General features: G+C 38.3%; 3 protein-coding genes across 3 annotated transcripts; 1 reads left to right on the top strand and 2 right to left on the bottom strand.

The window, feature by feature from the left end:
- Positions 1 to 12,299: 12,299 nt before the first annotated feature.
- LOC112201006 (cell wall / vacuolar inhibitor of fructosidase 1) lies at positions 12,300 to 13,256 on the top strand. Its single transcript, XM_024342012.2, has one exon. The coding sequence runs from the start codon at positions 12,355 to 12,357 to the stop codon at positions 12,877 to 12,879; it is 525 nt and encodes a 174-aa protein (XP_024197780.1). The 5' UTR covers positions 12,300 to 12,354; the 3' UTR covers positions 12,880 to 13,256.
- Positions 13,257 to 13,801: 545 nt separating this feature from the next.
- On the bottom strand, positions 13,802 to 16,668 carry LOC112201005. The gene is made up of 4 exons (XM_024342010.2): positions 16,327 to 16,668; positions 15,062 to 15,936; positions 14,527 to 14,671; positions 13,802 to 14,356 (listed from the first exon to the last, which is right to left on the bottom strand). Exons 2-4 carry the CDS (start codon positions 15,606 to 15,608, stop codon positions 14,296 to 14,298), a joined length of 753 nt encoding a protein of 250 aa, XP_024197778.1. The 5' UTR covers positions 15,609 to 15,936; positions 16,327 to 16,668; the 3' UTR covers positions 13,802 to 14,295.
- Positions 16,669 to 21,342: 4,674 nt separating this feature from the next.
- On the bottom strand, positions 21,343 to 25,360 carry LOC112201004 (galactokinase). The gene is made up of 13 exons (XM_024342009.2): positions 25,141 to 25,360; positions 24,870 to 25,045; positions 24,672 to 24,718; positions 24,313 to 24,407; positions 24,120 to 24,202; positions 23,942 to 24,010; positions 23,666 to 23,851; positions 23,256 to 23,390; positions 23,018 to 23,152; positions 22,861 to 22,931; positions 22,248 to 22,325; positions 21,805 to 21,946; positions 21,343 to 21,721 (listed from the first exon to the last, which is right to left on the bottom strand). The coding sequence occupies exons 1-13, from the start codon at positions 25,310 to 25,312 to the stop codon at positions 21,611 to 21,613; spliced, it is 1,500 nt and encodes a 499-aa protein (XP_024197777.1). The 5' UTR covers positions 25,313 to 25,360; the 3' UTR covers positions 21,343 to 21,610.
- Positions 25,361 to 27,413: the final 2,053 nt, after the last annotated feature.

Here is a 27,413-nt window from a genome sequence, read left to right as displayed (position 1 = left end):
AAGAGAGTATTTATCAAAGATAAATGATGCCTTTATCTGCAAGCAGGTCTGGAAGGTTAAGAATTTTTCAAAGTTGACATGTGAACCATTCGATGCTGGAGACCAGAAACGGTATCTCTCTTTATAAGAAATTCGTCCTTCTTTTCAACAAAAACAGAGGAGAAATGCTTATGTTTTGAACTAGAAATGTGTGTGTGTGTGTGTGTTTGTAATTTGACATATAACTTTTTCATTACACTAACAAAACGAAAGAATTAATTAGCAATTGCAAAACTAATGGAAGAAATAGCTCTGTATTTGAACTTTTGAATTGCATTGTTGTTTGTAGGCGGATAAAGCTCTATCCCAAGGGATTTGGCAAAGGAAATGGTACTTATCTTTCTATTTTCTTGGCATTGGCTGATTGGAAACCAATTCCTCCTGTGTCCAAAATATTTGTAGCGTTTACCCTGCGCATAGTAGGCCAAATGCATGCCAAGCACAAGTCTTGGACGGGTAAATATATAGACCCTTTTCTTTCTGAACAACTCTACATAATGCCCTATAACAGTAATGACAGTATATTTGCCGCAGTCTTAATTTTCCAGGTAAACACTGTTTCGGTGCCAAGTCGTTGTCGTGGGTTTGGCTCAGTTCATTAGTCTAAGCATTTTGGAGGCGGAGAAAGAGTTTTTGATGAAGAATACTTGCATTGTGGAGGCAGAGGTCATTGTCCTTGGAGTTTCTAAGGTATTATAGATTAATAGCTAGCAGTTAAAGTACTTGTCCTCAAACCTAGTTTCAGGGTACAATTGTGTCATAAAATGTGTTAAAAGAGCCATCGACCTAATATGAACTCTTTTCATTGATGCTAGTAGCTCGGTTTCTTGCTCATCAACAATAAAAAATATAAAAAATTATATTAGAGAATATCACAAATGATCACTCAACTTTTACTTATTCGACACTTTGGTCACTCACATTTTAAATATATCACTTTAGTTACTCAACTTTAAGTCTGTTATTCACTTTAGTCACTTAATTAATTTTTTTCATTAAAAAAAATTATTTGCCACTATATTAATGATATTTTCATCAAATCAATTGTGAAAAATTGATAAATCTGTGTTAAAATGATTGGAAGAAGTGATTAAAGCAATGTTCTAAAAATCGGCCTAGGCGCTGGGCACAGCCTCCCCTATCCGATTATGGCCTGGTCGATGCTGGTAGGCGGTGGGCTCCTTGGCGGCCGCCTAGGCGGCGACTAGAAGATCTAGGCGTGTGATATTGGGTGCTGGGCGCTAGGCGCTGGAGCGTTTTGGCGTTCTAATCGTCGTCAAAACGACGACTTCGTCTCAAGTCTCAACACAAACGAGACTCTCATACTCTCAGATTCTCTCTCTCCAACTATCAGACTCACTCTCCCCTAATCTCCTCCACAGATGACGGTCGACGGCACTGGCACGGTGGGCTAGCGACACATCAATCTTCTCTCAGTCTATCCTCGAATCTGATTCCGATCCACCCTCTCCTTGAATCCAATCTGGCCATCAATGACTTGTCCTCTCTCTCTCTCTCTCTCTCTCTCTCTCTCTCTCTCTCTCTCTCTCTCTCTCCTCAAAACTCAATATGTTTGAAAATCTGAAACCTGAAACCCAGTTCTTGGTATCTCAATTTCCCCAGTTAAGTACTTATTTCACTTTAATCAAAATTGAAATTGTGTAGGCTGTGTGTACTTCTGTGTAGAAATAGTGGTGTTTGTCATGTTCTTGTTTCGATTCGGTTTGGTGGAAATAGTTTAGTGTTGTTTATTATGTTCTTTGAGAATCAATGTTCTGGGTTACCGGGACACTGATGTATTGTTCTAGTAAAACATTTCAACTCCAATTCTTCAAAATTGAAAAGTCAGATCAGCTTGATTCATAGCTTTGTTATGAGGGAGTTGGCATAATTGGAATTCTTGGACTTTGTAGTTGTGAAAATATGAATTTCAGTTTCTTGCTCTTGGAAAGCAATGGAGTTGGGAATAATTTGTGAAATTTATGTAGTTTTGCCAGAAACTTATTGTTTCTTTTCTTCTAGAAATTTAGGCTGAACAAGAAACAAATGAAGTTTATGAGCATACGAGTACACTACTGGTGTGGTGGAAATAAGTCAGTTACTGGGAGGAGATTGATGGTGCTTAGATGCTAACTGACTACGGGATATTAGTTTAGAAGGGATATTAGTTTAGAAATATTTTTGTGGCTGTGATGAATTAGTATATAACTATATATGCTAACTAATTATGGAAAACAATACATTTTATATTTTTATTATATAATTATATGTTATTAAAATTAAAATAAAATTTAAAATAAGAAAACCGCCTAGTCCCCTGGGCGCTAGGCCCCAGGGCACCGCCCAACCAGCGCCTAGCGTTTTTTAGAACCTTGGATTAAAGTGAGATCAAATGTTATTTGGGTGACTAAAGTGATTGACAGAGTAATAGTTGAGTGACGTCCAAAGTGATATATTTGAAAGGTAAGTGACCAAAGTGTCGAATGAGTCATTGAAAGGTGAGTGACCAAAGTGTCGAATAAGTCATAGTTGAGTGACCATTTGTAGAATTCTCCCTTTATATTATGGCAGCTGGTTCATTACCTCCAACTATTTACTTATTTAGTAGGTTGCGTGACATTCATCTTCACTGCATAAAGTTGTGCAGACAAAGAAGGGTTATTTGGTAAATGACACCTGCCTTTCTCAAGTTTTTGGTGTGTAATTCATTTCTTACCATGGTTGACAGGATGTGTGATTACTAGTAACTTGTTTCGAAGGGGTTTACTTAGATATCTCTCTCATATGTCACCTTGTTGAATTGCATAATAGATTACCTATTCGGGTTGTAGGAACATTTTTTGGGACTTTTCTTGGTTAATAATAAGTGATATGAGACTCCAAAATGCGAAAATGTCTTAATTCTCATCATATCCCCAACTCTCCATATTGTGATCCATAAAAGTGCAAATCTCATCATGAAAGGCCAAAGGACAATCTATTCCAAAAAAAAAAAAAAAAGAGGCCAAAAGACAATTAATCTAACTAAACAATACGTTCGTGATACATTCTTATCAAGAGTGAGACGTTCCCTTGGTTAAAAATTACAACCGGGACGATTGTTTTGCAAAGAATATTGCTGATTTATCAGTGATTATGCAATAGTGCAACATATAAAAGAAAAAAGGAAGAAGTATTTTTTTTTTTTTTGAATATAAATTGATATCATTAGAATCAATAGTCAAAGGCTAGAGTTTGCAAACACTCAACAAGAAATCCGACAAGAAAATCTGGTATAACTTATCTAAGCAAATGCAAACCATTACGTTCTAAGGGACGCTCGATTTAAGCAAGCCTATACAAGAAAGGATTACCTCGTCTTCTAAGGAAAGGAAATCATTCAACTAGCTCTCACCTATCAATCACGCATTTGTAGTACAAGCAAGTAATTAAAAGCGTTTTAGAAAACTCATAGAGTTCTTCCAACTCACACAGACTTAATATCCTAGGGAAAAAATAAAATCAAACAACAGCAAGCTCCTTCCCCTTAGGGTTAGAGTTTGGTCCATCAGCTGCACCATCCAGCTTTTCCAACAAATTGCTCTATACTTTCTTCTTTTTCCCAACTGCACGCACCTTTAGGCTTCAAAACCTTCTTTTGCCAGCAGTTAAGGGAGTTTGTTTCGACTCCCCACTGACCTCCCCCTCTCTTCTTCACACAATTACAGAATTACTGTCAGCCTGCATCAATGGAACGAGTCACAATTTGAAGACTCCAAATTCTTCTTACCCACAACTAAGCTTAGCTTCAATTTCTTTGGAGAGATGGTAACCTCAGCCTCCACCCTAGATCATCATTTACTTGTCATGGTTTCCACAATTAATTGTATCAACTTCCTCAAGCTCCCAAATTGTCACCTTCTGACGTGGCTTTTGAATGAGATAAGCTGGGTTGTGCAGCAATTTCTCCGGCATAGAATTTGGAACTTTGGTTCTGAAAACTAGGGTTTGGCCATTGATAAAAATCCTAGCTTGAAGACTCGCGTTGACCATGCTGCAACTCGCCGAACTAGTCGCAAATTTAGACCCTAACAACACTGGTCCAGATTTCGACTGCCTCCTTGCTGGTCTATCCAAAACTGTATGCTCCGCCCTCACGTCCTCTTTGTTCAAGGTCGGCCCGGAGCACAATAATCCAACATGGTTGATTAGCCCGCATATACCATATCGATCAAATAGTTTTTCGTACCTGAACTTGCACAAAAATTCCACTTCATTCTCCACCCAATACCAGCGCTGAAAAGACAACGACCTGGCCAAAGGAATCTCCACCCGGATAAGGTACTTGCCAACACATCGACTTGGCGAACTCATGAAAATCACCTATTATGTACTCTCAGATCTGAAAGCATGTGATATTCCCTGCAGTGTAATCCAGTACGATGACTTCACCAAAGGCGCCTTCTCTATCGAAGAAACCCTGTCATATTCAACTAATGCAACCGAAGCCTGGTTGAAACCCCATGAAGCCCCCTTCCAAATACGAACCTTCTCCGCAGGATATGAGAAAGTGAATAGCACATGTTGTCCTTCTGCCTCCTAAACCTGCTGAGTACCATTAACCCTCCAAGCATTCCGAAACATACCCAAATGAATGAATCTTGAATTCCCTTGCAGTGAGAAGGTTTCCAACCATTAAAACCTCCAATTGCCGCAAACCTTTCCCTTGTGACGGATGCAGATCCACAGATGCATATCCACCTGCCTCTTCCCCTCCGCAATGCAAGAGAAGAAGCCAGACGGGCAGTCATGACATCAACAGAACTCATGGTGATTCAGTTGAAGGTTGCACATAAACCCTAACCCCAGTATTTTTAATTATTTTTTAGAGAGTGGCGGGGCTTTAGACTTGTTTTTTCAAAGCTTGGATGAAGGTTAATAAAGCAAAGAGTGAGATATTTATTATTGGGTGAAATAATTTAAAACAAAATGCAGGAACATATCAACCCAATTGCCCAACCCACTAGCCGCAACCGCAATGTTTTCAACATCTCTGTTCTAGTATAGAAGAGCTACCATTAAAAGCTTCCTCACATTGTTGATGTCATAATTTGGTTCAACAAATACTTTTGACTTTTCAACCCATTCCACGTGGTACGCGTTGAAATGTCAAAGAGTCCACGTAGGACCCTGACCTTTCAACGCACTTAAACCCTTCATCGAGAAAGAAAAGATAATCCTAAGATGAAAATAACCATGACTAGTAAGATGCCTAACCATGGTATGTCGAGTCTTTAACCTTGGACCTCCACCTCTTAGGTCTTGGACAGTCACCATATTATTGACTTGTCACCTTGGACGGCGAGGTCAAAGCATATCGTGACCTAGCTATTAGAATAGCATAGTCCGATGGAATCAAGAGCCTCAACCCCCAAGGCCAAGAATTCAACTCCCAAGGCTTAGAAGCCTCAACCTCTAAGGATCATGACCACGACTTCCAAGCCTAAAGCCTCGACCTTTAGGCTCACACTTGGACGCAGTCAAGGAGACATGGTAGTACACATCAAGGACCAATTCTCACCAACTTTTCCACGTGTCAAGCTCCGACATCCAGTATGGCTCCCTTGTCATGTCAACAGTGATTCGAGGACAAAGGGTGGTTTACGTGACAACACCTGTCCCTAACCTTTCACCAACCATATCGGACCACATGGTGGTGACATCTGTCACGTACCAACTCTGTCAACCCATCCCGGAGTGTCAGTAGGCAGAGAGTGGGAGGCTGACACCCCAATTTTATGGGATTGAGCCATGCCTTTCCCTTTCCACGTCAACTCTCTTCTCCTATAAATACCCAACCTTCACAAGGCTGAAGGGGGGACTTCAACTTTCTCTTCTCTCTGAAAGTTATGCCAAAATGCATAGTCCTTTCCATAGAGCTCTGCCAACTCGAGGTGGTGGAAGCCCAACATCAGATGGAGGAAGCCCGACGTGAGGCCATCAGTTCCACCCAAGAAAGGAGCTTGGAAGCCCAACACCAGGTGGAGGAAGCTCAACACCAGGTGAAGGAAGTCCGAGATGAGACTATCAGCTTCACCTAACAAGGAGCTTGGAAGCCCAACAGCAGGTGAAGGAAGTCCGAGACGAGACTATCAGCTTCACCCAATAAGGAGCTTGGAAGCCCAACACGAGGTGAAGGAAGTCCGAGATGAGACTATCAGCTTCACCCAACAAGGAGCTTGGAAGCCCAACACGAGGTGGAGGAAGCTCAACATCAGGTGAAGGAAGTCCGAGACGAGACTATTAGCTTCATCCAACAAGGAGCTTGGAAGCCCAACACGAGGTGGAGGAAGCCCAACACGAAGTGGAGAAAGCCCGGCGTGAAGCCATCAGTTCCACCCAATAAAGGAGCTTGGAAGCCCAACACCAGGTGAAGGAAGTCCGAGACAAGACTATCAGTTTCACCAAACAAGGTAGCTTGGAGGCCCAGGATCAGGTGAAGGAAGCCGGAGGCCATACCTTCAGTCACAAGAGGTGAACGACCAAGGCTAGGCACAGGACTACCAGGGCATACCTTCAGTCACAAGTGGACGACCAGGGCTACTCACGTAGCCAAACTAATCGAAGGAAAAGATAGGCCCACTTGAAGAAAACAACCCCACCACTTTACACTTGGATTTCAACGGAACCTCCGTTGACTCGTTGATGCCAAAATTGGCACCAACACACATAAAAGTACATATTCATAGACGAGATATATGAGCGTCTTTGTCATACTAAAGTAGCGCCTTCGAATTTGTTTCTTGGACCTTTGGATATAATTTTCTCAACATTTGTGGTAAGTATTGCTACAATCTGCAAACACTATATTTGTCCCGTTTGGTCCAAGCATCTCACCAATTTTGTTCATAGTACTATTTACTTTGGCTGCAACTACTTTGATTATTGTATAGGCTCACACTGTGACATTTGCTGCAAAGCTGCTTCTATTAGGGTTCGATCCACACAAAGATTGTAGTCTGTTGTTTCTCTGCATGTTTCCTCAATGAGATTGGGCTCAATCGGCAATAAAACAATTTTTGGTCGACTTGTTAGAAGATGCAAAAGTATAACCAAAAACAATACTATAAGAAGAAGACACAAAAGTGTAGCAACCGGATCATACTTTTGAGGACTTAGTTTCATTCGTCATCTTTTGACCAAGGACTTAGGGTTTGATAATTTAAATCTTTCACTGGTATGGTGGGGGTGGAGGAAATTCTGGAAAAATGGTGAAGAGAGTAGATTTAAATCTTTCACTGGTATGGTGGGGGTGGAGGAAATTCTCGAAAAATGGTGAAGAGAGTAGATTTTAAATTATAAGTAGACTAAATGTAATATAAATTATAAAATATTGCGGCTATTGCCACCCTACTATTTTCTTAGTTCACCCTACAAACATTTGAATTATTGAAAGACTATAGTACGTACCCAAGTGCAAAATGACTAATAAGTACATTAATTTTCTAAAATGTAAATATGTAAGAAAAAAAAATATATATAATTAATTAATTAAATACAAAGACTACGTAATTTCTCATTGGATAATATTAATCTTTATCTTCTCCACCAAAATTTGAATTTATTACTATTTTTTTGTCTTTTTTTTGCCTCCTCATCGTTAATTCGTTATTCAATTCACAAAACTATTACCTTTAACTTCATCAAAATCTTTGCAATATTCTTTGTGAACACTGAAAGTAAAAATTTAAAACACGAAGAAAAAAAAATCATTCTCTTCTTCATTGATCATAGTTGTAAATTTACTAATCTTTTTACATAGATTGAAATAGAGAACATTGAAATTGAAAGAAAAAAATTAAAAAATGGGAGTAAATCAGATTATGATTTTATTAGGAAACTTCAATAAATTTTAATTTTTATGAGTATATTAGGGATTTTGTCCATTTACACCATTTTTAGAGATTTTTTTCCCACTTACCCCATTAAGTTTTTTTAATTCTCTCTTACTCAAAACACTCTAAGAGGTCTTCCCTAATACCCCATTAAGATTTTTTTGTTTTTGTTTTTTTAATTATTTTTAATACCATTTTACCCTAACCCTTTTGTTACTTAGAGAGAGAGAGAGAGAGACCATAGGAGACTTTGCGGGAGCCCGGTCACTGGCCGTCGGATTCCGGTCACCGACCACCACCCACCCGACTTTTCTGAAAAGCTCACCGGAAAGGTTTATTGCCCCTAATAGACATCTATTGCCCCCCAATAGAGGGGCAATATGACAGGACCCGACCCCACCCCGAAACCCGAGTATGAGCCTGTGGGACCCACTTTAAGTGAAATCCTACCAAAAAATCGGCAAAACCTCCCCTAAAGTAGGCAACCCAAAATTCACAAAACCTGGACATGATTAAAATTAAGCTCCTACTTAAATACACATTCCAAGTGTATATGTTACATTCAGGAAGTACGAATTCCACCTTAACTTCAATACGATAACATATTCTCAAACATTAACATTCTCCAAAATAAAGGGTTATCAGAGCAGTGCTACATAACTAAGCCGATATCATACATGGTAGTCAAAACGGAAGCGATGATTCCTATGCCTCAAGTTCCTGGACGCGATCTCGGCCAATCTGAAATCTAGGCATTTGAAACCAAAGGGCCCAGGGGAAAACATTTAAAAACCGTTAGAGTGAGTGGACAAAACTGAAACAAGTTATGACACAATTAATTGAATGCTTCCCCAATTCTCTTGTTAACAAAACCGACATACAGCGAGATTTCACAACGTTTCCAACTCAATCCTCTTTTTTTTTTTGAAAATATCCTTTTTAAGAATCCTCGTTTGATGACTAGAGAGGACTGCTATCTAGTCATCTCATGCCATTTGGAGGGGATTGCCGCCCAGATGACGCATCGGAAGGGACTGCCGACCGGATTTAGGAGGCGGTGGTTAGAAGGGACTGTCGACTAACCACAGGTAGTTAGAAGGGACTGCCGACCAACTACCTCATGTCACCTGGAAGGAACTGCCGACCAGGTGACTCATCGAAAGGGACTGCCGACCAGGATGTAGTCTGGAAGGGACTGCCGACCAGACTATTACCTAGAAGGGACTGCCGACTAGGTAATGTACGCACACGCCAAAGATAGCCTCCTTGCCAACTCCTTTCTTTAAATCCATTTCTTTCCATGAAACCACATTTACTCAAATAGTATTCCATTAAAAACTTAATACCGTGCTGTATGCATTATTTAAATAAAATAAAAGTCCACTCACAGGTGAGTCTCGCAACTAATCCTACTGCCTGCCCGTGTCCTCCTCGCTCGAGGGATCAGTACGTCCTGTGCAAATGGATAGGATAACATTAACCTCGATAAAAAATTAATCTAAGAGTCAAAGCTTAATCCTTTGGAAATTAATACTCATTACTCAAAAGAAATTTCCTCTAACAACCAATTCTTCAATTTAGGATTCAACTCTTGAATTTCAGAATTCCTTACAATTTCAATGCTCTCAAAACTCTAATCTTCACAAGGATCGTTCCGATAACTTAACCAATTTAATTCCAATTTCTTAACCAAAACTAACCACCAAATTATAAAATAATTCTCTTTCCAAAATCTCCAAATTCGCTCTTAATTTTTCCTTTTCAAAACACAATCTCCTCTCTAATTTCCCAACAAAATAATTCAACAATAGCCTTTTACCAAGAGATTTAACCCATAACATTTATAAACCATAATAATCAAACAACCATATTCAATATCAAACTCCAACGAAATCTCAATACCCAACAACCTCAAGTCTAACACAAAACTCAAAGATTAAATCCAATTTCGGTCAACCTTTTTAGCTCAAAATCATCTCCACAACACACCCAACAATCTCTATACCTGCAACAACAACCAATATCAAGCAGAAATGGTCGGAAAAATCAAACAAAAACCAAGAACTCGACAGTTACTGTTCACACTCTCAAACACCTTCAAATCTTCCTCCACCGATCAAAACAAGCTGCAACAAGGTTAGGAACACGTTCAACACCTCACCAACAACCAAAACCCTCAAAGAATCCGGCCAGAAACCGGAGATCAAAGCAAATCCCTATTTTTCCAATTTCTGAAAATTTCCTCTTCAAATCTCAAAAATCAAAACTACCCAAGGTGAAAAGCTTACATGACTAGGTAGAGAAGGAGGAGAGGATCACGCCATGCCAAGCAGTTCGTCCTGGGGTGGCCGAACAGCGACAAAATCGCCGGAAAACCAGAAACGGCGCAAAGGAGAAGAAAAGAGGAGGGGGAGGTCGGGTCTGTCCCTTCTTTGGCTGCTTTGACTTCTCTCTCCTCTATCCTAAAATAGAAATTCTTTTAAAACAAGTAAACAACATCTATGAATAGTAACTTTCCATTTTTGTCTTAACTTTCCCGAAAAACTCCGATTTAGACAAAGGACGTGTCCACAAACTTTATTTTTCGTATACTACTTCATTCTCGAGAAAATTCCCAACTTAACAAACAAAATAAAAAGTCAACTCCTCAGTCAAAACCGGTAAATGTAACTAGTAAAGATTTTAAGGCACGGAGCATTACACAATAGACCTCTATTGCTCCCCAATAGACGTATATTGCCCCCCAATAAATGTCTATCAGCTATGTATTGCCCCCCAATAGATGTCTATTGCCCCCCAATAAGACTTTCAGTTGCCAGAATGGGAACTAATCTCTCTAAATTTAGACAAATAAAACTTTGATTACATAAAAAAAAACAAGGAGACTACATCAATTCAAAATGTCTATTGCCCCCCAATAGATAGTTAACAAGCCTCTATTGCCCCAATAGAATCTTTCTTTCTTTTTTTGTTTTTCTTTCATTTTGGCTTCTGACCCAATTTACTGCAAAAAAAAATGAAAAATTTGATTTGGGCACCCAGTACAGGTCTCCCTTCGCTGGTTGCAAACCTGTACTGCGTATATCTGCAAGGAGGAAGAACCGGGTTGATGACTCGGTGAAAAAAAAAAGCAGCAGAAAAAACCAAATAGTTACCCCTCTCTCTCTAACTTTCTCTCTCTAAAAAGACTAAAACCCTTTTTCTTCGTCTCTGCTAGATTTTCTTTCCTTGTTTGCCAAACTCATCATCTCTATCCTTTATGGATCTACCATTTCCCATGGCTCTGAAGCTTTGCTAAATCGCCGGAATTCGAATCGAGATTTGATAGCTGAAGACGAAGAAGAAGAAGGTGCACGCTGCTGAGTTGACTAGAACCTCCATCGAATTGTGGAACAAAAGATCGGCCAGGAACTCGACCAGGTCTGGGTTCGACGGCACCGCAACACAGTCGGACTCCGAGAGAGAGAGTTTTCTCTGATATGCTTGAGAGAGAGAGAGAGAGAGAGAGAGAGAGAGAGAGAGAAGGGGAGAGTCTGGAGAGAGAGAGAGAGAGAGACATAGAGGAGAGAGAGATAGAGTACCAATAGCTGTAGTTATTTAATTAGAAAGTGGGTAGAATAGTCATTTTAATTTAAATTGGGTTAGTGGGAATAAAAATCTGTTGCTAGGGTAAGTGGGATAATTTTAGCTCATTTTGAGGCTTTTGGTCAAGAACCCATATTTAATAACTAAAATTAAAATGTAGGGTGTAATGAGCAAGTAAAGTGAACAAAGAAAATGGTAAGTGGCAATAGCCGCACCCAATAAAAATTTCATCTTATCAATATATTTTAAAGGCAAAATGCTTATATGGTGGCACTCACATAATTTAGAATCTAAATTTTGTATAAAAATTTGAGATCTCAAATATTTTTCAATTTATATAAGGTAAAAGGAGAGAGAATTTCATCTGACAAATAAAAGGTAATCAAGTACATAGGTATGTTTGGATTCGATCCAGCGGATCGACTCAAAAGTCCAATTGGTTCCATAAGGGTCTTCTCTATGGCTTCCCCTCTTGACAAGAACGTACGGCCTACCCGGTCCAATGTTTTACTTTTGCTTACCACCTTTGTTTCTTAGTTTCTGGTTTTTTCTGCTTGTTGTTTTTGCTTCCTCTTTGTCCATGTCTATGTCCATTAATTACATATATCCAATTTCCTTTCAATTTTTCCCATTATTTTCACAAATAGGATCTTCGCAAAGTGATGCAACCTGTAGTCATGTGAACTCAAAATCAAAATGAAGACGCAATTCAAGATCACAGCACATGGTTTTTTAGGCAATGCACAAAGTGGTAGTACATGGAGTTTGTATATATACCAGAATCAGAAAAACCAAATCACACCCAATTCAACTTCTCCAATTTTCTTCCTTCTTCCCAATCTTCGACTCCCAGAAAATGAACTACTCAATCCAAACCCCCCTTCTTCTTCTTCTTGTTCATATTGTTTTCTTCAATGTGCAAACCCAATCCCAAAGCACTGATCTAATATCCAAAACATGCAAGAAAACACCCCACTTTGACCTTTGTCTCTCGTCTCTCCAATCAAGCCCTCAGAGCTCAAACTCAGACATTTCAGGCTTGGCTCACATAATGGCTGATCTTGTTCTGTCCAATGCAACTGATACACTGGATTACATCCATGGCCTACTCAAGCAATCCCCAGAAGCAGATTTGCAGAAGCCTTTGGCAAACTGTGCAGAGTTGTACATTCCAGTGGTGAAGTACACTCTCCCACAGTCAATTGATGCTCTCAGTAATGGCCATTATGGGTTTGCCAACTACGGCATTTCTGATGCTGCAAAGGAAGCTGAGGCTTGTGAGAAGGGGTTTTCCGGGGAGTCGCCGTTGACAGATAGGAACACTCTTGTGAGCAGCCTCGCTGAAGTAGCTGTGGCTATCATCAAGTTAGTGCAGGGATGATTTTGGCCGTGGCAGATCAGCATATGTTCGTTAGTCATCAATATCATGTACTAGTATTTATTGCTTTCCTTGTGTAATCTTAGTTCAGATATTTGTACTCGTAGCCGAAGTTTCAGCCACTGAAATTAGAGTTTCTGATCTCTTTATGTTTTCTGAGGGTAGGGATTGGTTTCTGGGCCATATCAACCTTGTCATAGCTTCTCATTTGGGAAGGGTCCCAAAATGTCTGAAAGAGGATTCTCTATCTATTTTTCTCACTAAAAAGAGTGTCATTTTGGTGTTTAAGGTTGAGCGTTTGAGTTTAGAATTTGGAGGACAGAATTGTAACAACTCAAGGTTTCAAATAAAAGTGCTAGCCGGAGTTGGTTTTAGTTTCACAGACCTTGTTACCTCGATTACCAATTTGGAATTCTGGATATCACAATCTCCTCTCCCTAAATCTTCGCATCACTCTTGTAACGAAGGAGCATCCACCTTTGTGGGTAGTATATACAGAAGTTCTATAATCTCAGAACTGTTGGGAAGTCAAGACTGCTTAATGTATGCATGTGAGGCATATGTTAGCTTGTGATAAATTGGGACCCCTTATATTTAATTACATATAGCGAAAGCTCTAGAAAGACAGGTGACATGGGGTGGTCTATTCCCTAGTCTCAATTCTCATGCATAGCTGACTACAGTCTACAACCATAAGCCAATACCATGTGAGACCACATGTTAACTGTTAAAGCCAATGCATCCGGGTGTTAGAAGCACAATCTGGTTCAAAGCATATTCCTAAAGAAAAGATAAAGAAAATGCAGGCACATATCACCTGGGAATGCCCCAACTGGTCCTGCATAACCAGAAAAGAAAAATAGCTAAGAAAATCTTTTCCTTTCTCCACAGACCATTTTCCAGCCACAAAGAAAATCTCTGCATAGTTAAGGAACCCCAACATTTTATTTCGTTGAAGGAAAGTGGCATATAGAACACATGCTGCATATACATTGTATATTACAAACTGGCAATGGTTTCCATAAATCACTTCCAAAATGAAAAGAAAAGCGGGCAGAGTTGGGTGACTAGATTTCCTACAGATTTTATAAAGGGGTTTTCTTTCTCTTGGCTCTGGAAAGGGAACAAACTCAAATTCCAAAATTTGGAAATTAAACCGGTAAACTTATTTGCAAAGTGTGCATTTGACAACAACTACAAAACACACTAAAAACTGTATGGTGCTCTCTATCTCTCTCCCTCGCTCTCTCTCGCCTTCTCCCCCGCTTTCATTAATGTACATAGAGGGGATAAACTACCCGGCCTGTTCAAGCTGCAGTAGATGCTTACAAAAAGTGCAAGCAGCAATGGCTTGCATGAGGATCCAACGCATCATGGAAAATTGTTCTTCAAGGCAGACTAGGCAACAAGATTAATATATCATCGTGCCCATCTTTGCAGCTTCTCCTGCTGATCTGAACCAGCAACCTGCTCTACCATACTGCAAGGTATAGAAAAGTTTATTTTAGAATACCTAACTAATACATTTCTCAAGTAGAAGGAAAATATAAAGCAATCCATTATTTTCCTAACTATGAAGATGTAATAGACAAATAAAAGAAATTGCTAACAGGATATTTCATATTTGAAGCTAAGATGAATTTAACATACTTGGGAGACTCGGAACCAGGTCCATTCGGGGCAGTTGATGACGGATTTGGGTAGAACTGAATTGAGATCAAACTGCCCTCCGTTCTTCCTGCAGACAAAGGAGATCCCTCAAAGCCTCCAGTTGAGCTTCTGCTAGATGAAATTCCTGCACAGAAATGGCAATAGAATGTAAATTGACCATTACCAAAGAAACATCAGGAAAAATGGAAGATATAGGAAGCCTTGGGCTGGATATAACTGTTAAAGACATGATGAAGGCATATACTAGTGAGTATTGACTACAACATGATATTTATTTATCAGGACTGACCAAAAGAAACGCTAGATCATGGCTACCGATCCCATCCAAAATTGCTATTTGTTCAGTTTGCTGTAGTTTAAACACATTAAACAAACAGTGACATATAGTTCTCACTTCCTAACTAAAATAACATGAGGTGAAATTTTTTCTGTTCTGCCTTAAACTAACCACAAAAAAGTTAACCACTATCAATTTGGTAAATGAAACCTCAAGCTCAATGACAAAAGATATTACCTTGGAAGAGTAGCACTACACAAAAGAGAACCGTGAACACCATTGCATATATATTGGTATTGGATGATGATGCCTTAGCAGCTTTCATCTTCTTCAAGGCTTTCATCCTCTCAACCCTTGCACGTTTCCACATTGCGATCTCAGAGAGTTCCTTGATTAGCTTCTGGTCAGCGGCATCCAATGACGGGCCTCTTGGAGGTCTGGGAGGTTTAGGGGCCTTTTTATTGCTCATTTTTTTCCGCTTATCTTTCGGCCGAGTCTTCTCTTCACGATCCATACCACCATTTCCCTCCAGTGTCTTGTTTGTTGCCAACTTCAAATTCTCGGGGCAGACCCCATTGGAGTTGAAACCATTGCCACACAAACCAACCCTCTCTTCAGCATTAACTGATCCATCCGAAAATCCGCCATAAACCTTTGCTAGCAGCGTCTTTGCCTGTTTTTTAACACTCGAAACAGAGCTATCACTTGAATCCTCTTCACTAACTACCACCCCGCTCTCAAGATCGATTTCAAAATCTTTATCTCTCAGACCCTTATGATCCATAACAACCAACCAAACCCAAGTCAATCTCCGATCCCCTCTCCAGGCTCCAAATGAACAAAGCCACAATAGTTCCACCCAAATTTGAATCTTCCAATTCAACCCATCACAAAAAACAACCTCTTTGCACTATATATTAGATTCACAGGCGAAACTTGACCACAAATACATCTAGCTTCATCAAGTAAACAACACTTTCCTATTTAACTTGCAATCAAATCGAAGACAGGCTCATTCCAATCTATCTTGTTCTACACGGCTCGCACCGCCTCCCCCAACCAATAATGGTTCACTAAACAACAAGCTTCCTCCTTTCTTTCCCCCTTCACTCCTGTCAATCAACAAAACCCCTCAACCATTTAACACCAACACAAGCAAAAAAACCAATACAAAATACACACTTAACACCGAACGAAACAATGCATCAAAACGTGTTGATAATCAAGAAACCGAAAAAGGAATAATCGATAATGCAGCAGCTTTCACATGTTTAGCATACCAACAACACAGAGGTGGAAAAAAAGAAACAAGAATGTAAAATCAACGCAAACCCAAAACTTAAAGTTGAAAACTTTACAGAGCAAAAACCAAACCCTTTAATAAGCGTCACAGGTAAAGCAACAGTCTTTATAGAAAAGAAAGAAAAACCCAAAAACCGAAACCTTGAAAAAAATCTGAAAACTTGGACCCAAGAAATGAAAAGAGAAAATGGGAAAGAAACCTTCAAACGGAAGCGAAGAAACCCCAGATCCGATGCGGAGAAAGAACCTTACAGCGAAGCAAAGCAGCGTCAAATAGGGAGGCAGAGAGGAGGTGCTAATATTAGAGAGGTGTGAATGGACGGACACGAGGGGTTTCAGGAGAAAGTGGGATTGATTCAAAGATTTAATAATGACCGAATGGCGCTATATCTTCGTCGGATAAATAGGCACCGCAAATGGTGGGAATCTGAGGTCTGTTGTTGTTGTTGGCTTCGCTGAACAAGCAATTAAGGAAGAGGAAGAAGAAGCTTCACCGACACAGGCACGGTGGCATTTCAGTCTTTGACTTTGATGGGTTTTTTTTTTTATATTTGGGTTTTCTAGATTTTTCTTTCTTGTTGAAATGAAAAATGTTATGTTTTTGGATTTGGCTACTGTGTGTTGGAATCGGCCGGTTAAGGTTGGCCAGATGGACTTTTGTGGTTGGCTACTCGGGAGATGGCTCTTATTTGAATTTTAGTTTAGGTTTGTTAAATTGTCCTAAACCGGGGGTATATGCTATGTGATGCATTGACGTTGTGGAATATTCTTAATTTTTGTCATATTGAAAATATGTGAAAATTAATTAACGTTTGGACAGTCAAATTGTTTGAGTTGGGAATGCACATTAATTGCATAACTAATTGTCTGGTAAAATAAACTGTTACAGTAAGATGATAAGTTTGATTTTCGTTGGTCAGTGTGATAATACCGATTTCTGAATTTAGATACAGTCAAAATTGCGTCTAATTTTCATTTTATTTTACAGATTTATGATTGTATTTGTTATGACGGTTTCACGTAAGTAATGTTCGTTTACGAAAACATAATAACTTAAATGAATCAGGCAACAACAAAAACTAATTTTGATAAGAAAAGCTACAAGGATATTTGGTAAGATGTTGAATTTAGTCTTATTTTATGGAATTATGATCGTGTCTGTAACATCTGGTGACATAATACTTCTCCTCAAATAATATTTATTTATGAAAATATGAAAACTCAGCCAGAATAAAAATACTTATTTTAGAAAGAAAGGCAACAAACACCCATTATAAGATGTTGGTATTCGCATCTTTGAAAACCCATTAGTGGACTTTTATGCAACAAATTGCCATGTCAAATTTTTTTTTCTTCAAATCATATAATTAAATATTTGGAATAACCCAATCTAGGACTCAATCATGCTTCACGCGTCAGGTACCAAATCTCCAAACCCTTTGAGAATATAGAACTCGGCACATCGTGAGGCCAATAAACTTGAATTTTAAGAGATCTTTTAGTAGAGTTGGTTACATATGCTCGAAAGAAAACTATTCTTGTACTTACAATGATTCAACGATTCATGGGTTTCAGTTTAGATTCATTTAGAATGTAGTAGATGACTGTCTCTTTGTTACAATAATCGGATGATATGTAGCTATTAATGTGAAAATATTTTTTTAGTCAATATATTAATGTTATTATTGAAGTAAAAATTACAAAAAATAACTCAAGTGAAAGACATGACATACAGAGTCATTACTCAAGTAATTTCACTTTTTTTTGAGTTAGAGGCGATAACCTCGTAATAAAGTAACTGACTCAAATGACATTAATGTTACTGATGTCCTTTCTATTAGTGAGATCAAACCATGACATCACCCTATTGACAACGATTCGTGCAACCGCATGTTGGAACTCAGACCGAAGTCACTCCGCCGAACCACAGAGCCACAAAGAAGCTCCACCCCCTTTGAATCCAAAAGGAGAAAGGCACCACCACCTCAGCTCCATCAATCTTGCTATACACCAGACATAATAAGTGGTCACAGCCACAACATCAAGCCACGAACGCCATCGCTATTGCCATCGGGGCTAAATGAGTTAGATCCACATGGCTGAAAGCTAGCATGACTAAAATCAAGAGGCCAAAACACTTCCGTCAATTGGTTTAAAATTATTACAATTGATGAAATTAGCATCATGAACTTGGCATAAATTGTCGATTAACTCATTTCCATTAATTCGCATCATTTCCATCAATTTTTTTTTTTTTTTTTTAATTCATCTTATCCCAACCATATTCTAATTTCCTTTCAACAAAACAACTGTCCTGATTGCAAGTGATATGGTCCTCTTCACAAATAACTAGCTCAATGACAAATCCATTTAATTTCAAATTTTCAATGTCCTTAAATTCCACCGAGAGAATAATGTCACTCTCAAATTTGCTTTCACTAAAGCAAAAAAAAGAAACACATTATCAACAAGCTCTCTTTCTTGCTTATCAAGATTCCTTTGGACAAACATTTCCCTTCATTTTCGTGAATGGCATAGTTTGTACAATAATAATCCACGCCCGAAAAAAGTTAATCAAATTCCAAACATCATTACTATACAAACAAAATTGGTCCAAAATTTTTTTCAACAAGCTCATCAAGGTCTCCATCCTCGATTACATTGTTCAAGACAGGAATAGTCATTGTCTTGCTGGATTGTGACTCCAGTTTACTGCTCCTCCTCCCCTCCATACCATTCAAAATCTCTGTGACCAGAAATTCATGAACATAAAAGACGAAATTGATGGGGTAGGTCCAAACCCACATACCCACTCTGCCACTCACCCCACATTCCACGTGAATAGAATGGTGAAGATCTTTATATCTATTGGAAATTTGATTTAGGGTTTGAGCTGCTCTGCTGGTGGGAAACTTGTGTGGGAATCCACTTATTTATGCATGAAGTTGATTTGCTTCTTTTTGTGCTAATAATAGGACGTTGATGCTGATGATTCGATTAACAGAATATGCATTATTAGATTGTGTTTCTCTTGGTAGTGCATGCATTTATATTTAGATTCAGACAAGATTCTAAATATCTTCAAAGCAACTTATTTTGAAATTTCCTTGATCACTTAATTTATATGAGTAATGCTAATTGAACTATTTTTTTAGGTACCACTCACATCTCACCTTACATGACAGTTGATGTAGCAAAAAAACCAATCTATCACAGAATTTCCTAAAAAACGTGACTGTGTCATTTCAATTATCACATAAGGTGGGATGCAGGTGGTACCCAAAAAGGTGATTCACCTACCCTTATTTAATTTATGTTTGAAGATAATTTGTCTAATAGATATTAACCATTTCCCTTCTCTCTCTTTATGTGGAAGCGAAGAAGGAGATCCGCTCTCTCTCTCTCTCTCTCTCTCTCTCTCTGTACTCGAGCAATGCTAATCTGTGCTAGAAGAAGCAAACACCTAGTTCGGAACCAACACGTAATAGCACAGGTGGTGGACTGTGCAATTATGTAAAACACCGAAAGGCAAAATTGTCTTTTTATGACTGGCTTGACTTGAGCCGATACTGTTACTAATTAGTCGAGCCAATACTATTCCTAAGCTACAGTACTAAACCCTTATGTAGCTACTATTCGAAATATATGATCTTGGTACCTAATTTAATTTAAGAGTTCATTATGTTTAGTCCCATGTTGTGTTGATCGAACTGCTCAAAGTCCATGGCACCTAATTTAATTGGTTACAAAGCCACTTCATCTGTAGTAGTTGATCAAGTATATGTTTTGATGTTAGGTCAATCTTGTGTTTTTTTTAGAGCTTGTGCTGTTGTAGTTCATCTGCATTGGTTGGTTTGAAGTCGTTGTTGGAGATAGTTACAGCTTTTGGACTTGTATACATGATAAGCTTAAAAACTGAAGCAGTTCTTTACCAAGGAAGTTATGGAAACTTAAAATATGAGGTTGTGGATAGGTACAAATTCAGATAATATATAGTTAAGAGGACAGGCGGAAATGCCTATTTCCTAATTAATGTTCGTGTTCTTCTAAAAGGGCACACTCCCTCACTGTAGGCGCAAGAACAAGAGAGAGTTTACCCAGTTTTTGAGTCTTCAGGCTGAAACCCTAAAATCCATGCCATCCTTCATCAAAGAGTTAATAAGAGAATATGGTGACAATATCTTGAACCGCCGCTAAGCAAGAGATATTTATAGAGAAATTAATGGTGTTGAATGCTAATTAGTTTTAAACGGTTTTTATTCGATAAATTGGTTTGTTAAGTACTTTTAGATTTATCCAAGATGCTCGATGTCGAAATTTTTAATATTTTCATATGTCATATTTTGTACTGTTTTGACTTGACTGATAATATAAATGTAAACACATAGTCTAGTTGTGTCTTAACTTGGGTGAGTTAACGATCAATTTCAAGTTTAAATTCATAATAAAGTACTGAACGTTCACTTCACTTGTGATTACGGAATTACCTTCTTGCAGACAAATTGCTTCTAAACAATTACCTTCTTGCAGACAAATTGCTTCTAAACAACAAGATGGCACACAAACAAAAAAAGATATGAAATGATATGTCCTCCGATCTCAACCTAGCTTAACCAACTTATGTACCTGGATGTTTTTTTTTCTCTTTATGAGCTGGAGTTTGTTAAGCAGCATGAAAAGAAATGAAATGAAAATAAGGCACGAAGGTTGCTCTCAGTCTCGGTGTGTGTGTAAAATGAGATGGGACCATGATAAGATTCTTGGGCGGAGTACCGAAAATTCTGCATGCCCACATTTTCGCATATGAGTCTGGACCCCACAATGCCACACGTCACGTACTCTGCATCTTCACTTGTCATCTACACCGCTGGGACCTTCACTTCACTGCCAGCGATTGAGAGCCGTGTCATCTTCGCTTTCAAATTTAAGAAATATTCATTTTAAAAACATATTTTTGGTCCAATCTTCAATTGATCAATTCTGTTGAATACTAACGTGGCTTTTATAACTATTTTCTTTTAGTTCCTTTAGGAAAGCCTTTTTAACCCACTTTACTGCATCTCCTCTGACAAAGGTGTAGGAATGAACAGAATGCGTGCACAAGAAAGTACACCCTTGGCTGTACCAAGCCATGAGTATGATCGATGTGATAAATGTCTTACATGACTTTATGACACTAGTACTTCAACCATGCATCACATCCAGAAAGATTCAGATTCGGAAGGAACATCCTAATTTGCTCCTCAATCTGTAAACTCGAATGCTAAAATTTACAGAAAATACATCACAAGGTCCACAATCTCCATGAGAGAAACTGATGATTCTAGTATTGGATACATTTAACTATGAGACCTTAGGCATAGGTTTATTTTTGAAGACAAGTTTGATATGGTTCGATGACATAAATTAAGCTAAATCACGAGGGGAGCATCTTTACAATGGTTCAGGCCCGAGTTACAGAGGGGCTGAACAAGTTGACATACGCTAAAACTTGAAAATAGCAGCGCCACTTGAAGGCTTGGAAGCAAAAACATACAAGCCGAGATCGTTATTGTTTATGACACCTCTATGAATCCTTGACTGGTAGAACCGTTCCTGATAAGATAGAAGAACCATAAGGACATTTGTATTCAACAACTCAATTGTTAGTGTCGGAAAGTATAGGCCCACCAATTTACCTTTAAATTGAGGATGAACTGTGGGACAATACTATCTTTTACCAATGCAACTGCACAGCCACCCCACCCGGCTCCTGTCAGCCTTGCCCCAAGAGCACCATTCTCTTTACAGATATTTACAAGTTCTTCCAACTCCGGACAACTAGTCATGTGAAACAAAGTATAGGTAGTAAATAAAACTGAGGGTAAGAAACGCCAACTAAAGTTCTGAATTCAGAAACCAGTACTACAATCATCCTTCATTGGCTTTCACGAGGTCATACAAAAAGGTTTCAGATTCAATATTAAAAACAGTTTATTTTGTTTAGGTCTAGGAATTTATAGCTGCATTCAAACTGCAACTCCAATGTCTATCACCTAAGTTTTGGGAAGCTTTTGGTTTTTAATCAGAATATATGAAATTCATTGTCACACATAAGTCATAATGTTGCAACAATTTATACCTGCACTCATATAAAACACTGCAGCTATAGTGACTCGCATTCATTAGATCACCAAGATTCTTCAGCTTAGCCTCGTCACTGCAAAAATACAACAGCATTAATAAAACACTGGTATTGTCTACATCGTACCAATCTAGCTTCAAAAAATAAGGCAACAATGCAAATAGTAAGATACCAGAACTATATGTGCAAAATGCAGAAGGTAATTGCTACAAATGAATTGTTTACGATGCAAAATGCCATTGACAAAAGTTCAGCTATTGCAATAAAACTACATGTAGTACTGATTTGACAGCATACTTCATTCATGCTTCAAAGGAACATCCACATATCGTGGTGACCATCTATGTAAAAGCACAGCAACATGTTAAGTTAAAGTTTCTCATTTTCTGACAGATCTAAGATCCTACGGATCAGTTTTTAGTTTCTTAATGAAAAGATTTCTTCTCCATCTTTAATCAATGTACTTCTAATGCATCATGGGGAACGAGGGGGATATGGCATGCTCTAGCAGCAAAAGTTATTTGCCTCCCTGTCTTAAAGCCCTAAGAGGAGAAAGATTATTCCCATCCTTAAAGCCTGAAATTACCATTTCCTCAACTAATAAATATACCTTAAATCTGATGATACAGTGTCCTTGAACGCATGCACCCGCTTGGCTTCAGAGTACACATGGGAGGCTCTCTGGTAAATAAGACTTTGTTAGAATTAAAAGAAAAGAATCAACAGATTTAGTGATGATTGGATAAAGCAGAAAACAGAACAAGTACCTGACATAACTTGAAGTGTTTTGCAGCCTTCAACACATCCAGAGAAGATGCAGAATTTCGAAAGATAGATTCTAGATTTTCCCCAGTGATTTTCTCAATTTCGTCAACTGTATAAGGTTCTTCCTTCAAAAATTCCTGTAACAAAGCCGAAAGTGATATTATGAACTGCATGTGACAAACTGTGCATCAACCACTAGTTGATAAATAAAAAATGTGGGCAGAAAATGAAAGAACATACCTTTACAGCCAGGTTAGGATCTGAAGACCCACGGGTACTAGCATATGACATGCACAACCCTTCAACATCAGAAAGAGTTTTGACATTTGAAATTGCATCTTGTGGCTTCATTCCCAACTTTATAGCAAGTAGAATCTGAAGTACAAGATCACATTGTGAGTAGAGACCATCTCAGACAAAAATGTATCGTAGTCATCTTAAATTCTATAATAACTTTATATTCAGACAGCTATCCAACTTGTGTAAAAAACATTTTCAGCTGCCCATCCACTTGTCAGTAACATTCATAAAACAGACACTGTCTGTACTAGGACCTAGGACCTCAACAAATTTAAACTTTGATGCACATTTAGGACTCAGCCTATGTCCAATATAAAAATTCATGATATTATAATATATATCAAACTTACTGAAGCCAGACGACATTCAACAACTCTGTTGTTGTAATTGGTAGCAGCAGTTACTGCTTTCTGAGAGTCTGCCAAGGAATGGGCTACAACAAAAGTTCCACCATCTGGAAGTTGCACATCAGTAGCACGAATAGGGTTGAAATCAATTAGTTCTGCAAAACCAGGCTTAGCCATTACAGAGATTGCCTGCATGTTGAATCAATATTAGGGCAACTGCATATACAGGGATATCCAAATCAAAAGTCAATGATCGGCAATAAGGAAATCATCAATCACCTGATCCATTCCACCAGATTGTGTACCAATGTGTCGCTCACAATCACATGTAAGTTGAGCAATTTCTTGCTGTTCACAAGGAAGGAATGTTATCATTTAAAAGAGGTGATTCCACTCAGGAGGTCCCCTGAAGTACATTATCTATATAGTCAATAAACTATTGGTAGAGACAGTATACCTTGGGAAAATTCTCCTCGAAAGCAGCCATAATAGCAATGGTAGAAGCACAAACTAATGCTGCAGAGCTTGATAATCCAGACCCTACATGACACGAATAAATGAATAAATAATGTCTGGGAGTTTACTCCACCATACCAGAAGACAGTCTTATACAATTAACGCGTAGTAAAGTAAATTGATGGAAACTTTACCTGTAGGAACTGTTCCATCGATAAGAACATCGAGTCCCACTGGTTCACCCAGATCTATTCCTCGGGATCTGGCAAATTCATAGAAACCTTTGTACCTAAAGAATGCAAACAATCAGTTTCTCACATGCAATTGGAAATAGTACTTTTAAACTCAACAGCAACAAAAATAAACCAAATACATGTTCCCACAATATACAGAACAGAGAACACGAAGAGAAGACGGTAAACAAATGTGTAGCACCAACTGATTTCACTTGGCAGTTCAAAAGAACACTCGATTATTACTCGAGGTGAACTAAAGTAATGTCACAACATAACAGAGACCGAAACAACAATCAAGCAAAATCTCGAGTTCTCACCCACAAATGAAATAATGGCCCCATTTGTGATTCTTCAAATCAATTTCCTGTTAAAAAAAATATATATATATATATATATATATATATATATATATATATATATACAAAATTGACCGTATAAGCATACGAGCAAGTCGAACATTTTATAGCAACAATCAAACTTGAAAAAAAAATCCAGAAAATTCAAATATATTGGACCTGGTTAGGATCAGCAGGATAAGTACACATTTCATACTTATCGTTAACATTCGCAATTCTCAGAACCTTCTCTCCTTCGTTCCTCCTTATCGCCACAATAGTATCCTGCCGTATCGCCATCGGCAACACCGAGTATCCCTCATAGTCTATATGCTCTCCGATCAAGTTCACTCTCCCTGCCGCCACCGCCGTCCGATCACAAAATCAAAATCAATTCAATCACGTAAAACCAAACCAAACCACAAAGAGATAAGAGAGATGAATAACAAACCTGGAGAGCGAGCGCAGAGTTGAGGAAGGTGCCCGAAGACGTTGTGGAACTTGGTCTTGAGGCGGTGGAAGCGGAGCTGGGCCTCCTCGAGTTGCGAGGAATCGCCGTAGACTTCGTCGAGAGCGGAGTGGATTGGGATCGGGAGTTCTTCGTGCCTCATCATTTGAGCCATCCGTAACCAACTCTCGCAAACCGAATCTTCTTTTTATATATATTTACAAAGTTTCAATCACACACTCTGGAAAGCACCGTTTTCGATGATGATGACAGGATGATGACGACGACAGTGAGTGGTGATTGTGCAATATATAGTATTTTATTTTCCCTCTCCTTTGGGCTTTCCGGAATTTTGGGCCAGGTTGGAATTAACCGCCGGTTAAGGATAAGAGAGGTTTATCCGTTCCGATCTTGGTTCGGATAATTTTTAGTGCAGAAGAAGAAGAAGAGTCCGGGTTGTACAGTGCCGGTTAATACGGGATTGACAGCTAAATTCGCTGCACCGTTTTATCCGATTAGATTCAACTTCAACCGGTATGTTAGGGTTACATCTGTCTTTTTACTGCTTGGGAATTTACTGGCGACGAAGGAGGAGAGGGTGACACGTATGGGTAATAGTTGACGGACACGTCAGGGATTTCAAACTGGGTCACGGAAGGAGGGAGGAGGTGGGGAATAAATTCCAACATGGGATTCTTTTACATAAATGTACCTTTTTTTCTTTTTCGTGACAGACGGTCCACATTTAGTGGTGGATGAGGTACGAAGATGCTCAGCGATACTGTACTTGCGTGCCACTCATGAAGTGGTCATTTTTGGTCACTAAATTCTCCGTAGTAATTTCATTTTCCACTTCATTTTTTTCCGCGATAATCTTAGTCATGATCGGGCGCATGAACGAGAACATAAAACATTTTGCAGATAATGAAAAGTCAGTTTGCAAATATGTAACCATATGCATTACAATGATGTTTTCTATAAAGTTATTCGCTTTTATCATCGTTATTATGGTAATTAACTTAGGCTCTATTTGGGATTGCTTCGCTTTAAAAAAAAAATAAGTTTTTGTTCAAAATTTTAAATTTTATTGTGTTTGGTAAATAAATAAAAAACAGCTTTAATTGAAAGTTATAGGTCACTAGCAGCAGATTTTAGAAGCAGCCTAGAGGTTGATTTTAAAAGCTGTTGTGGATCAAAACACACTTTGCAATTGTTTTATGTACTGACAACATTTTTAAATATAATATTTACCAAACACGAAATTATTTTAATTCACAGCTGATTATTCTCACAACACAGCAACAGCAGTTTTTTTTTTTAAATCACAGCAATCCCAAACTAGCTCTTAGGCTCAAAGTCTCAAAACACCTGACAAGTGGGATTCGCAAGTGATGGTTCTCAAGTATTCATACCAACAAACTTAAAATTAAAATTATAATGGTGATGAAAAGCAATTTCTTTTGCTACGAATATTTTCTCCATTTCAGACACATAAAGCATCTTTACATTATGCTAGCTATTTTTTAGTCAAATTTTAGTTAAAGTAGCTAAAAAGTCATTTTAGCTATCCACCTTAGAAATTTTTCTACATCAGTGCTTTCTATTTTAGCTAGTTTTTTATTTTTTAAATGAAAATTAAATAGTTTAAATATATTTATAAATTATATAAAATAACTCAAAAGGAATATATATATATATATATATTTTTTTTTTTAATAAAAGGATGGTGCTGCAGCCCTCAAACATTTATTAATGAAACGCAAAGGGGGGACGTTTAGCTTAAACCCCTAATTACAATAAGCATCTAGAGTATGTCCTGAAATGATTTTAGGAATCTCTACAGAAGACATGTATTCTAACAAGCACCAGTTAGCAAAAAGTGTTATACTGGTTACTCCATTTGCTTTGACACATCGGTGACATAAATGAAAGATAACTCAATATGTAACTCGATTACAACGTAGCATAATTACTAAAAGGAATGTTTTAAATTATAGAAAGTTTTATCTCGCTCTCTATATTTAGAAGCAAGATAGCTAAAAGTTATAATAGAGAGTCACTTAGGAGTCTGGTGCAGCTGCTAAAATTGATAAAAAGTTAATCATGCTCTCTAAGATAGCTAAGGCCATCTCCAACCAAAAGAGCTAAAAATAACCCTGGGGCTAAATTTTAGCCCTGAATTCTGTACTATTCATCGATGTGACATCAACTGTCTCCAACCCATCAAGGCTAAATTATAGCCCTAAAATATATTTTAACATTTTGGATATGTTATA

The sequence above is a fragment of the Rosa chinensis genome, chromosome 4 (assembly GCF_002994745.2).
Source record: "Rosa chinensis cultivar Old Blush chromosome 4, RchiOBHm-V2, whole genome shotgun sequence".
Lineage (NCBI taxonomy): Eukaryota > Viridiplantae > Streptophyta > Magnoliopsida > Rosales > Rosaceae > Rosa > Rosa chinensis.
The sequence above is the reverse complement of the archived record's forward strand: the minus strand, read 5'-3'. Positions and strand labels throughout refer to the sequence as shown.

Bases quoted from the DNA above. Each gene is read 5' to 3' on its own strand.
- LOC112201006 (XM_024342012.2), top strand. From the start codon at position 12,355: ATGAACTACTCAATCCAAACCCCCCTTCTTCTTCTTCTTGTTCATATT.
- LOC112201004 (XM_024342009.2), bottom strand. From the start codon at position 25,312: ATGGCTCAAATGATGAGGCACGAAGAACTCCCGATCCCAATCCACTCC. The intron at 24,408-24,671 runs GTGAGAACTCGA...TGCATTCTTTAG, and splicing joins GGCCATTATTTCATTTGTGG to GTACAAAGGTTTCTATGAAT. The intron at 22,326-22,860 runs GTATATTTATTA...GTATTTTTGCAG, and splicing joins ACTGTATCATCAGATTTAAG to TGACGAGGCTAAGCTGAAGA.
- LOC112201005 (XM_024342010.2), bottom strand. From the start codon at position 15,608: ATGGATCATAAGGGTCTGAGAGATAAAGATTTTGAAATCGATCTTGAG. The intron at 14,672-15,061 runs GTAATATCTTTT...ATTTCTGTGCAG, and splicing joins TGTAGTGCTACTCTTCCAAG to GAATTTCATCTAGCAGAAGC. The intron at 14,357-14,526 runs GTATGTTAAATT...TATACCTTGCAG, and splicing joins CCTGGTTCCGAGTCTCCCAA to TATGGTAGAGCAGGTTGCTG.